The sequence below is a fragment of the Thermobia domestica genome, chromosome 7, assembly GCF_964235325.1.
Source record: "Thermobia domestica chromosome 7, izTheDome1.hap1.1, whole genome shotgun sequence".
NCBI classification, from domain to species: Eukaryota; Metazoa; Arthropoda; class Insecta; order Zygentoma; family Lepismatidae; genus Thermobia; species Thermobia domestica.
In genome coordinates this window covers 287,830,938-287,845,142 of record NC_137460.1, presented here as the reverse complement: position 1 = coordinate 287,845,142, position 14,205 = coordinate 287,830,938, and the positions used below count along the sequence as shown (strand labels likewise).

General features: G+C 34.0%; 1 protein-coding gene across 3 annotated transcripts in view; it reads left to right on the top strand.

The window, feature by feature from the left end:
* The window catches only part of LOC145691009 (uncharacterized), a 156,669-nt gene extending 143,423 nt beyond the window's left edge, over window positions 1-13,246 (top strand). For all 3 annotated transcript variants that reach the window (XM_081766508.1, XM_081766505.1, XM_081766506.1), the window contains 3 exons: window positions 8,409-8,513; window positions 9,710-9,808; window positions 12,418-13,246. In XM_081766508.1, coding sequence (XP_081622634.1) covers window positions 8,409-8,513; window positions 9,710-9,808; window positions 12,418-12,596 — 383 coding nt within the window. In that variant the 3' untranslated portion in view covers window positions 12,597-13,246. The remainder of the gene's footprint in view (window positions 1-8,408; window positions 8,514-9,709; window positions 9,809-12,417) is intronic.
* Window positions 13,247-14,205: the final 959 nt, after the last annotated feature.

Sequence of the window (14,205 nt, the reverse complement as noted above, 5' to 3'; positions counted from 1 at the left end):
CAAAATGTGTTCTAGATCTCTATAAAAACGTTTAAAAACATTACTGGAGGCATGATAAGGTGTAGGATAATGAATTTTGACATTGTACGGTTTCATCTTTTGCGCAAACTGTTTTCAAATTAACTGTGGTCCGCTATCAACTAAGATGTTTAAACACATTCAAATATGCAAGAATTCCAACTCTTTAATCGAGTAATTGTAGTACTTGTTGTTTTTAGCTCCTAAATATCGAGAATACACATCATATACAGGAAGAATGTAAGTTTCGCCGTGTTTACCCCGAGGAAGAGGTCCTACGAGATCTACAGAAAAAATATATCTTACGTTCTTAGCTGGTACACTTTGCGTTAACAACTTCATAGGTTGATTGTTTTCCTTCATACGCATACGCATTTCACAGTCATTTATGTATGGTCTTATGTTTCTGTATTTATATTTTTCCAGTAAAACGTTCTAGATATGACGTTAAACACCACTAAAAATCCAAAATGACCATAATGATCATGAAACCCAATTAAAATATCATTCACTAAATTTGGTGGAACACACTATTTTACCCTATCTGTAAAATTAAAACCACTAACAAACCATTTTGTAATATATAATATAGCTTCCCATTTCTAAAACTACTTCAAAAACACAAATTTTCTTCTTCACTTTAACCTCGTAAATGTTCAACTATGCGTCTATAAGCATCATACTCCCATTATAATTTCGTAACAGTTGCAGGATCTAAATCATACACATCAGACTGTATAGCCTCTATTGGGTTAGCATTTACTATGACTTCTTCTGTCGGAAACATCCGTTACAAACAATCACTTAGTGCATTAGATATTCCACTAATATATTGTACCTCATAATCTATGGCTGTAGTTCAAGTGACCAATGCATTAGCCTTGCGTTGCAGTTACGTGTGCGCTTTAAGCATGTCAAACCCTTATGATCACTAAGAAAGTACACTTTCGCTCCTTGAACCACATATGAAATTTCCGCTACCCCACACCAAACATGAAGACTCAATTTCGACGGTAGCATAATTTTTGTCGCACTTGGTTAAGGTTCGGCTAGCATATTCTAGTACACACTTTTCACCGTTAACGTACTGATAGACAATAAAAGGTAGTTGAAGGGCTGAAGCGTCACATTCCACATAAAATGATTGATCAAACAGGATGGTGTAACATCAGTTCCTTCATGATTTCCTGCTTTAACATTTCGAGCGCACTTTGGTGGACTTGTTCACATTTCCACTTCTTTCCCTTCTGCAAAAGTTCGTAAAGAAGATTTCCGATTATTGCGTAGTTCTTAGTAGGAGCATGCCACTAAACTGTACCCAAAAATGAACGAAGCGTTTTTAAATTCCTTGAGACGGGTAAGTTAGCAATTGCCCCAACGGATTTTGGATGTCGCGTAATACCTTTACCTGAGACATAGTAACCTAAGAAATTAATTTCTCCAGCATCAAAAATACATTTCGCCAAGCTAAGCGTCATGTTCGCGTCACTCAATAAATGCAAGTATTCTATCAAGTATAGATAGAAATTCAGAAACAGTCTCTGCACTTCTTGCTACATCGTCTACATACCGAATTAAACGCTCTTGCAAGTCTTAATGGAAACACCTTATTTATACATAGTTGTAGAACAGATGGCACATACTCACTCCAAAACCATTCTTTTCTATTTATACAAAGTTTCTTCAAGTGAAAACGTTTAGTACTACGTAGAATCTTCCGTGACTCCGCACTGGTGTGAAGAAGTAAAGTCTAAGGTACCAAGCACTGATTTACTGTTAAAGTTAACAAACAAATCAGACAGTTTTGTTTACTCGCAACACTGGATTTTTCACGTAAATATTCAAAGCGCGACAGTCAGCCACAATTCGTAACTGCCCTGACTTTTTCAACATTACATGCATAGGTAACAGATGACAAGATTACGTTGGCCTAATTATGTCTAATTTAGCAATTTATTTATTTCTCCTCGAACACCTTTATATTTTTGTGGTATATCATACGGTTAAGCCATTATTGGTTCACTGGTATTGACTTCCAAACGGCACTGAAAAAACAATACTTTCGTGGTAAACGCACGAACACTTTACAATGTTTCATTAACAATTCGTACAGTTTGTTAATTTTACCGAACAACGTGGCAGGAGCGAAAACAATCATAATCACTTCTTCAATTAAATATTGTACATATCTGGAGGAAATTCTTCATAACTCACATTTACATCCACATCACTTTCATGATTACGTGAATTACAACTACGTCTGTGTTTTTCTCATAATATTCTTTAAGATCACTTATATTGGACATAATAAGAATAGGCACAAAGTTACACTTTACTTCCTGTGCTCTCACAATAACATCGCAATTTGTTGTATGAAAGCAACTACACCGTATTCGCCGTCGGATTCAATTCCTAGCTTATTATTACGAAAATCTATATCATTGTTAATTTTTTCCATAAGCTTAGCTCCCAAAATGACATCTTCATGAAGTTCATTTAATACCAGAAATTCTACTAATACTGCCACATTATCAATCTGTACTGGTAACACTACTTTCCCTTAAGAGCATGTTTCTTTTTCCCTAAGAAGTCGCACAACACAATATTTTAACCCTATTGTAATACACTTGGTGACATAACGTAAAACATCATTTCGGACCAAACATAGTTCACATCCTGTATCTAACACAGATTTCGGGCTTATCATTTAACAAAATCTTAACACGCATAGTATTTTTACGTAAATCTCTTGATTATTTAGTACAATCGTGTCTTCTTCACATTGGATGTTCTTACTATTACACAAATCTGTAAAACAGACACGACTCAAAAAAAAACTTTCTCTCCCTTTGTCATGTAGTGAGAGGACTCTTCTCGTTCTAGTTCCATTTCGTTCTAGTCCATTTCGTTCTAGTCCATTTCTAGGGACCATTTCGTTCTAGTTTAAATATTTGGAAACACAGGCCGCCTTGTCATGTCGTTGTTTTTTACATTATTTACTACACTTTGCCCACGGTTGTAATCTAAATTCGAAAAATTACGTTTACAATTTTGATTGACCTGTTGACCGCTATTAAAATTTTCGAATCTGCTTTCACTATTGTAAGTACCATTTCCTTAATGTTGATGTTGACGCCGATTATCACTTGAATCTTGATTGAAATTTCAATTGTCATTATTATTCGATTACCACCTGCGAAAATTACCATTACGTTTCTTTTTGTAAAACCGCTTTCTATTATTATTATTATTCCAAAACAAACTTAACTTTGTTTTCATCGTCACCTTATACTACTTTAGTATTATTTACATTTACACTTGCGCCACCGTTTTGCCTTGGTACACGTGAATTGTCATAAATTCCTCTTAAACTCGATAATCCTTCAATCGATTGAACACTCGCAATACATTGATGAATATTATCGTGAATACCATCCATCATAGCAAGTTGGTATCTTTTTAGCAACAATGTAATAATATGTGACAATGTTATTGTTGGATCTTCGAATTCTTCGAACGACTGAATTTAATGCTAACGTTCATTTACAAATTATGCAACGCTAGAATACTTGTTGGGATCGAATGAAATTAACTTTAAATTACGTACACGCGTTGCTTTTATGATATTCGACTTAAATGCTTGACAAAATACCACTAAAAACTGGTGCAACGGCGTAAATGCTTTCCCAACTAATGCAAACCACTTGTAATAACCACTCCAGAATCGAACTTGGAGTCCGTTCAGTCGCCCTGCGTAGCGTAGTCGCTAACGCTCTCCTCTTCGTTGCGAGCGGTCCCGGGTTCGATTCCCGGTGGGGGCACTCGGCCGAATGGGGCTTTCCTCATTCGCACCAGGAAAATGCCGGGGTGGTACCTAACATAGGTCCCAGGCTGGCTCCTTCCTTTCCGTTTCCCGGACAGTGTGCTGTCCGAGGGATGCTATTCCTCACACGTGACGGGCTAAATGACCATACATGGGTGAAAGCCCAGAAATCTAAATCTTTGGAGTCCGTCCAGCACCTGTGCATTGACAAATTCGCTAGCAACCTGAATACATATAAACCTATCAGTATACAAATGCTTTTTCAGTGCAAATTGTGATGTGATTTAAACAAAACAGTTTTGTTCCAACCTTACCACAAACAACAATATTAAGAGTTGTATTAAAAGCAATAATTTCAGCAATTTGATTTCGCTATGAGTAACATGAAACGTAGTATAGGCGAACTATGCACATAACGAAAACCGAAGAAATCATTGAATCAAATACACAGTGATCGAACTTCTTGCATTTAACTCCTTGGCAATTTCAGTTTACATATTTATTATTTTAACAAAAGAAGCAGTGACCAAAGCTTAAAACACACTTTCTTTTAAATTATAATAACGGTTTCGGATATCTAACATATCCTTCTTCAGACAATATCGAAAGTAAATGAAAATACAGACATATATGTAGTAATTGTTATGACAAAGTTTAAATTTTTTAACAGTCATATATATATTCATTGTTATCAAAACATTTAAATTCTTTTAACAGACATATATATAGTTATTGTTGTACTTTTTTCTCCTATTTGCTGTATTTTCATTTATTTTCGATATTGCCTGAAGAAGGATATGTTAGATATCCGAAACCGTTATTATAATTTAAAATAAAGTGGTGTGTTTTAAGCTTTGGTCAGTGTTTCTTTTGTTAAAATAATCAATCCAAAGCCATGGATAGTCTACTATCTTGGTTAAAAGAATAAAAAAGGGAAACTTACAACAGGTACTTGTCAACCATCTTCCACTCTTGCCGCTTCTGTGACGAAGCATAGCTCGCAGGTCTAGAGCAAGGCGTAAAATAGTAATCTTGAAACTCTCATTTCATACAAGTTTTTATTCGTTTCGCCTCCATATCCACTCTCATTGGCTGGAGCATTATCATGACGTATAAGCAAAGCCTGTGATAGTATGTGATCGCCCCGGTTCCCGCGGATGAGGTTTAAACGTGAGTAAAGAGTTCATTGTGACGTACAAAAAAAAAAAAACATGCATTTCAGTAAGCCCATTGCACAAAATGAAATGAATGTTCCCAAAATTAGTTCATAATAAACATCACTATAGCGGGTATTGTGCATCTGTAGGAACGTTGGCAAAAGGTGTTGGATGCTGATGAAGATTACTTCAAAACCCAAAGGTACATACCGTCCACTGTGTTGCTCTTTGTTCATCGCTTGTCTTGAACGGCAAGAACGTTCTTTTGGTAGCTTTTATATATAAAAGAATAGCTTGAACCTAATTAAATTTGCATGAGAGCACCGTATACGAATCATTTTTCATTGAGTATGTTCTGAAGTTATTTTCAGAAGTCAAATATTCAGCCTTCCACATGGCAGCTAACTTAATTCTCCTATCTGAAATTTGAATTTGAAATATTAAAATATATTAAGATAACTATAAAATTAATATGCCTGGAATGTAGAATATTTTTTCTGTTTAGAATTTCAAACTTTGTGTATCTTTTATTTTCCGGTATGGTACCGAACTACGTTATGTAAACATTTTCGTGCTGTTTCCATCTTCCTTTTCAAATCTGAAATTATTTAATTGAATGACAAAATTAAACGAAAAATGTTGTATGACTCATGGCATTTATTGCTCTTCCATTTTGTAAAGTAACACAGAGAGACTCAAATCTTCTCCAGATTGGTAGCCAGCCCAAAAATGTAGGGGAGGGGGGCAGTAGAATTTAGGGGGGCGATCCAAACATAGTTCATCACCATATTACATTCATTAGTTCATTTGCAAGCCTACCGTGAAAATTTTAGCGGGACTGTAAAAAATTTAGGGGGGTGGCCCCCGCTGGACCCCCTCTGGATACAGGCCTGATCTTCTCTCATAGCACTCCTTCACCCAACACCATGTAAATTACTGCAGCAATTATATAAAACAAATATTGTAACTCATTATATACGTAATAGAAACAAATTTTAATTTAACGTACCTTCATTATATCCTGTAAACAAAACTTAAAAAAAAATGAAGTGAAAATCATCCATTTGCGCAGTCTTATTATGCCATAAATTTTATTATATAACCAATGTGATGTTTTTCTTTGTTGCCCAAGTCTTACATTAGTTTTGTCACGATTTTTTTGAATCGATATTGAAATCTTTCTTCGTGGTGAACAAGAAGAGAGTTTGGTTTAGTCTCTAAGGCATAACTTACAGATGAAATATTTCATTTTTAAAAAAATATTATATACAACCATCTTAAGTTGTTTTCAAAAAGAATTCAGTTTGAATCGAGAATTGGGTAAAAGAATATTCCTCCATGGCTTCTGAATCCAACATGTAGGAAGGGCATTATTGTTTTGTACTATTATTACCAAAAGGTAATATGTTTATCGCAATTCGTAGTTGTATAGTACTCCATATTCATATTTCATATCCAACCAGTAAATCCACGATTCACTAAAGAATCCAGCCCTTAACGAATACAAAGCTCCAGATCCTACGGTTCAAATACGCACTTAGTTCCAAGTCAACTCTAATAGAAAGTTTAAATTATAAATACTACGTTTAAATTATAAATAAACACAAAAATGCACACTTTTCTTCCTCTAAATTTTCTTTTAGATTGTTTTAAAAAATAAAATTTGTACATATATATATATTGGTGACAACTTTCAGCAGTCTCAAGACAAAGATAAAGGAAAAAAATGAAATGAAATCTTTAAGTTTAACGTCCCACGGTTATGTCGGTTAGGCTAAAGGAGACGGTGATAATGAGAAATGAGTGAAATGGTGGAATGAAGAAAGTGGGAGGAAACAGGAGAACCCCGAGAAAACCCACGAGCACGGTGTTTGTCCACCACAAAGTCCACACGGCACGAGCTGGGATCGAACCAGGGACCCCAAGCACCGGAGGTGAACGCTGTACCACTGAGCCACCGCGCCCCCCAAAAGATAAAGGAGTATATAAGTTAAAGGTTTATACTCGAAAACAAAGCTCCTTGGTCCACAGAATACACATCTTTAATCTTTTCAGTGGTTTCGTAGTGACAGTGAAAGTCTCAATGATGATATTCCAATTTCTATCCAGTGTGCCCGTTTCCAAATTAAATTTTTGGTGCCTACGTTCGAATGTAAAAAACTCCTATGCCATCTTACATTTGTCTTAAGAATGCTAAAAGCGAAGATTCAGTGAATTACTGTATAGTTTTAAAAACAGAACTAAATATAATTAGAGAAGCAAAAGTGAGTACTTTTTGTTTATTTGCTTGGGACTCTAGCTAACTGGGAAAAAGGCTTAGAGGAAGAGGAAGATGAGATATGCCCGAAAGAAGTGGTGATCACGGTTATATTAACAAAAAATAGTTCAGTGCACAATATGTTAAGTAAGTTAACGTATAACATGACACTTATAGATTATTCTCATTGATATTGATGAACTGAAGGGAGTGGATGGATCCAGCGTAGAAACTCCTGGATTCCTTTTATGGTGTTCTACATTCTTGTCACAGGTAAACCGTTCATCTTTCTAAAATGAGCAATACACATCCTGCATCGTGCGTTAAATTTCTCAAGCATGCACACGTTCTGTGCCAAGAAATTGGATAATAGTTCGTTATATTGATCTGGAGAAGTCTATAATATAACCAGTATTGCTAAACTACTTTCCTCAACTGAGGAAAGAGCCAGCTACGCCAGTCATTACAATTAAAAACTGTAAATTACACCGCGCCATCTACCGACAAGCATTTCCCCACCTTGATTAGGTAAAATTGCTATAGTTCACGCCTTTCTCTCACTCGTCCAGCTCTTTTATTATTATTATTATTAGTAGTAGTAGTAGTAATAGTAGTAATAATATTATTTTAAACTTTTCAGCATATATTAGTAGCAATGTCCTTAAATTTTAAAAGTTTAATTGATTAAGATTCCCTTTAGTTTATATTGGTATTAATATGAGAAAACAAATATTACTTTCTATTAATAACTTAAGACTATCAAAAAGTAAATATAAAGTAACAAATATAAAGTAAGTAATTGTCGTCAAGAAGGGTTATTGAGAATGGAGTGGAGAAGGATTAGTTCCCTTTAAAAATTATAATCCTAGCAGCTGTCTTTTGTAAGTTAACAACACACTTTGCAAAACTAAAAGTTTTTACTTTAGAATCAAATGGCAATCATTAGTAGAAAAGAAAATACATTAATACCAATAATGTTACCTTATAGAAATGTGATAAAATGACGTTATTAATTGAAAAGAGGAAGTTTAAATCATCTTGATACCTGCCAACGGAGTTCGCTACATCTCCCAATTTATAAGTATTGTTAAATACTAAGTAAACCTGTCTAATTGAAGAACCGAAGAGAAGCTTTATTTCTTTCTTATTTCAGATGAAGATGCAAACAATTTCGTAGAGGTCATTTTCGATGAGCCATGTGGATCTAATTCCACCTGTAACGAAGCTTCTTCCGATAATCAAGAAATGGAAAATTTAGGTAAGTTTTAGAGCATGAGTGCTCTTAATTTATATAACCTGGATACTAAATGTGTTTTATTATGGATAGCATAGTTTGGATATACAGGGCATGAATGCCGTATCTAGTTATTCAACCTTTCTCCTTGATCCACAGGAAGGTACATTTTATTGGTAGGATAAGGAATTGTATTTCAGATTGAGAAGAGAACGATGAAAGAACTGATTTCAGAAAATGTATAGAAAATGAACGATCAAAATCGTTTTGAAATTAAGGACTACGCTAGACATTATACATTCATTCTTATATCTGAGCAAAGCAGAATGTATCGGGGATTTCTTCTAAGAGTCCCTTAATTTACTAAAAATGAGATTTTAAAGACATTTAAAAATGAAGATTTTAAGACGATTCCAGATGTAAATGACTGCTTGCATGATATTTAGCACTTGTTTTGCTTTTAAAATCTTTTATACATTTCCCCCTAACAATGGATGTGTAACAACCTTATGTTCTGCATCTATGCGCATTATCTTTTTATTTTCGATTGTATAATCGAATAATACATTGGCGAATCATCCTCAAATGGAGTTGGATCAATAGTGCAATGGTAAATTCATTTTAGACGCCCTCATAATCTGTTTTCGTTCCCGCTAGTTTAAATTTTATGGGAATTTTGTATCCTGCATAAGTGAAAGTAACTTATTATACAAATGAAGTAATTTTAGTATAAGATTAGATATTTTAACTTCCGTATTTTCATTTTGTTGTATTTGAATTCGCAAAGAAGTTCAAAAGTTTTTATAGTTTTACGAAAATTGATGATCAAGTTACACATCAGCGTGTCCATTGGGTCAGTACTCAATGGATGGCCACCCAAATTTGATTGGATCTTTGATAATTAAATGTGATACGTTTACAGATACCAAAGATTACTTTCTACTTTGTACTTATAATGTAGTATCTATTAGTAATTATATATTTTTAATGATCTATTAATTATAATGCATCTTATAGTAAATTGAAAATATATTGTTTACTTCCACTTTAAAATTATTCCTACAAGAAATGCAGAAGTGTACGAACAATAATTATAGTAAATGAATTCAAATAAAGTTATCTCTTTCACATGTTTATGTAACCCATTACTCTTAAATGTTTAAAGTTTTTTTTTTATTAGCATTACTCAAAAAACTGATATGCTTTTGAATTATGAATAGGATTGTCTACAGCAGCTGAAGAAAGCGTGAAGTCGACTGACGTCAGAAATGATCTAATTCCTGTTGAATTTGTAAAACTTGAAACAGAAGATTCGCCAAGTAAGTGTAAATTCTTATTTGATATACGTATTATGCAACTATTACTAAGAACTGTACTTATACGCTGAATTTTGTTCCTCACATTATTTGTTTCCAGACTTTTCGTAGGTCTTATATTTATCAACAAAAGCAATAATAAATTCTGTTAAAGACAGTAAAGAATCACGCGAAACTTACATGTGCGTGTGAGATATGCATAGCCAACATTAAAGTCACCGTTACTCGCGTTGATATAAACAGAATTAAACGATTCTCTCTCGTTTGTGTAGGAAGAGCATTATTGTTTTGTACTACTATTACCAAAAGGTAAGATATTTCGAAGTTATTAACGAAACTTAGATGTACATGTGAGATATGAATAGTCAACGTTGAAGTCACCGTTACCCGTGAAGATATTAACAGAATTAAAGGATTCTCTTTCGATTGTGTAGGAAAAGCATTATTGTTTTGTATCCTATTGCCCTATTATTGTATGTAAGCTTATTTTTATATTTTATTAATGAAAAGAAATCTAGAACACCCTTATTTTTGATCTACCTAGGTGGAATCATACTTGCAGCTTTATATTATTAGCTTAGACAAGAATAAAACAAAATCTAACAGAATGAAACTATATATGAAACTCTTAATACTACAAGTAATGGCTTCCTTCAACGAAAAGAAAAAAATACTACAAGTAATGACTGTTCCTTTGACGAAAAGTAAAAAAGTAAATACTACAAGTAATGGCTGTTCCTTCGACGAAAAGAAAAAGAAAGTGCATTTGATGAAGATTCGTACATTTGTTTTCTTGCTATACACTTTAAACATTCAGCTTGTGATTTTTGCTTTTGTTGTCTTACCATATAACAGTTTCTCTGCTTTCCCTGCATTTTACACTATTCATGTTATTTGTTGTGTAAATTGCATTTGCAAACGTAATATGTTTTGTTGTTTTACCAGAATCTACAGCTTTAAAAGTTTTAAAGGTCAATTACATTAAGCGAACTTATTTTCTCATATCTTCCATCACTTCAAGGGGCTAAAGATACTATCTCGCTGAAAACATGCATAAACTTATGTGACAGGTAATACATCCTCGCACACTACGCACTATGCACTCGCAGACTTGTGAACTTGGACCTTTTGACCCTTTCCGGAAATAAGTGTACTTCGAATGCATACTTGTATCTTTTGGACACAGCCTTTATTTGGATTGCCGACATATTATCCTCGAAATTATGCTTGGGAAAGTTGTTAGTAAGTCAATTGGACCTTCAACAGGGCCTGACATCTTGCTGTTTAAGCAATTTAAGGATTTGTGAAACTCGATTGACCACAGTAATTTCAAACCCGCCATATCTGACGGTTTAAATAAAAATGTTACTAAGAGTGCATCAAACATCGTTGAGTTTGCTTTAAAAAAAATCGGGAGTTTCAACCACGAGAGGATTACAAAGAACTTTTACAGCTCACAATCATATTCCTTAGGGAAGCTCCAGAAAGAGTTATACATTTTAGAGCTTCAGAAGGAGTTCATCGAGCCCGATGGATGGCAAAGGCGGTTTACTCGCTAAAGAGATACTTATTTAGAGATCAGTTCAAACTTTCCAAACAAGAAGAAACAGGAATTCGTAACATTTGCTCATTTGTTGTGAAACTTTACGTTAACAGGTGGTTTCAAGCAACATTTGCTTGTACTGCCCCCCAGAAAAGATGTGCAACTTTTGAGAAATTTGAAGGAATATGAAGGTCAATGAAGAAATTTCAAAGTATGTAATGAAAAAGTTTCTTCGACGTTTGTGTTACCTATCAGAAGAGCTTGTTGCGCTTGTTCTTGTTTTGATGATGATGTCCTCAGGAAACTAAAAGGAAAATGTTGGTTGCTTTAAAAAATGTACACAATGACGAAGCATTGAAACATGCCCAAATTGATCCTGATGTCATTCTTACAAAGGATTTGCAAGATTTTGTATTCAGTAACACTATGAGGTTTTTCAAAATCCTGGATCTACCATCAGCATTTTTGCAAACTGATGCAACTGCCTGGAAAGACAACGAATTCTACGAGAAAAGCAAGGCAGTAGCTAGTTCATTTAAAGTTATTAATGACGTAGCTGAACGATGGGTGCGCTAATGGAAGAGTACAGCAAACTTCATACAAAAGATGAAGAACAAAAGCTGTATTTACTCTTGTTAGTTAAGCAATTTAGAAGCAAGTATCCGGACTCGAAGAAATCAACTTTGATGTCTTAAGATGAAGTAAAAACTGAAAATGTATTCTATTACCAGTTTTTTTAAAAATTCTTATTATATAATAGCAATGTATTTACATGTTTATTAAATATAACTTCTCTTGTAACTAAATTTTATTAATGATTCATTCTTGGTTTTTTAATGAAAACTTTACAAGGTGGTAGCGACCCCTAACATATAGTTTGAAAATCCCAAAAAAGAATTACAGTAACTTTTTTTTTTATATGATAGATCGAAATGGCAGGGTGCCCCAAAGAATAATTTTTTTTCACTTATTTAAAGACCACCCTAGAGTATATACTTAATGTTTACAACTAAATAATTCCAAATCTTATTTTACATACATGATTTTAAATGCAGTGTTTGTGTTGCAGGATACTGGGAAGATACATCCGATTCACTCTCGTCAGAAACTTTCTGCAATACTTCAATCGACAAAGGACAAACACCGTCCTCAGTATTATTAAATGTAAAAGAGGAAAGAGGAGAGAATTCAGATGTTAATGAGTCTAAAGGAATCAGCAGAGGAAGTGTGGTAGGCAGTAGCCAGTGAAATAAACGAAAGAGGTGTACCTGTAATGAGCCAAATGTCAGTAGGTGCCAGTTGTCAGACGAAGTGGAGGACTCTAAGGTGTAATTGTATGGAACAAAACGCGCTGAAAAAAAGAAACACAAAATTGTGATGGTGAATCCGGACAATACGCGAATGACATAAGTGAAATGCTGAAAAAAAATATCCAATAAAGTTGAATTTTTGTCTGTTTACCTCGTGTTCGTGGATTTTCCCGGAGTACTACCGTTTCCTCTCACATTTTTTTAATGAGATTAGCCATCGCAATTGTGCTTTTGCATTTTGAATTGAATATGATATACTGGATTTCAATATTAATATTTCCTTACTATTTTTGAATGGTTGAATGTTAATTTTGAAAGTGCATTGATATTTCATAAAAATTATTGAGAGAATTCAGGTATTATTAAGGGAATATTATCGTATTCTAACGAGTTACTTTGATCAGGATTCTCAAACTCCAGCTGAGACTACTGCTACCTCATTGTTTGATCGTTTTAATGAAGTATATTTTTAAAATCTTTGTGAAAGCTTGATTTGTACTGACTGCTGTGTGAGCAAATGCTTGAATGCGTGTAATAATACAAATAGAAGTAGTCATTATTATAGTAAAAACTAATCTTTTATTATTACATTGAATTGTTATTTATCTTTTGTATGCATGCATTGCTATTTTCTGCTGAAATTTGTTTTCCTTATGTTTCTATCTTTTGAATTTAGTTTAATCCTTTAACATTCATTGACCCATTCGGCTTTTCAAAGGTTTTTATTTCGACCTTCATATCTTTCGGAGAATGTGGTTCTCATTGACAACTCTTATGGGTTTATTCTTTACACGCCCTAAGCGTGTTTTTCTTTTAAGCTTATTTTTTTTTCTTATCGGTGTTTACTGTTTGACAGCGTGAATGCTTCTTCGAAAGACTACAGATTCGTACCAACTGTATTTTACAGAAATGACATCTTTTGTTCATTACAATTGAATTTTTTTTTTCTTATTTAATATCTGCCACACGCATGATCTGGAATTTTCTTCCTTCAATATATCTCCTTCATTTCTTCATTCAGTTTATCTTCACTGAGCCAAAGATAGAAGAAGATGTGCGTCTTCCTGATTCCTAGAAATAAACAAAATGGATTGATGAACTCCCGACGTAATGGAATGCTCGAATGTTGAACAAAATAACCTGCAACACCCGATGGCGGCAATTTCTCCTCTTTTCAACGAGGGAGGGAATAGAAACTATTCCGGTGTAACACATTTTTAACTCTGGTTATCAGGGTGAATATACTTCCCATTGCGATTACTTAGAACTGTTTGGAGTAGTTTTTGGGATTATAAAGAGAGCAGGAAATACACTGGAAAACTATCAAGAAGAATGATATATCACACATACACTTCATATATGTAACTAATTAAACTAACTTTATGGCCTATGGAACTCGGAGGTTTAATGCCATTTTCCCAAATGCTTTCCATTGACACTCAGGATTTTATTCTGAAATATTTTCAGTGTGCGGTCTTCCCTCAGTGTAAGCGACCATGTTTCGCAATCATACTGCAACAAGCATGATTATTGTTTTATATATTTTA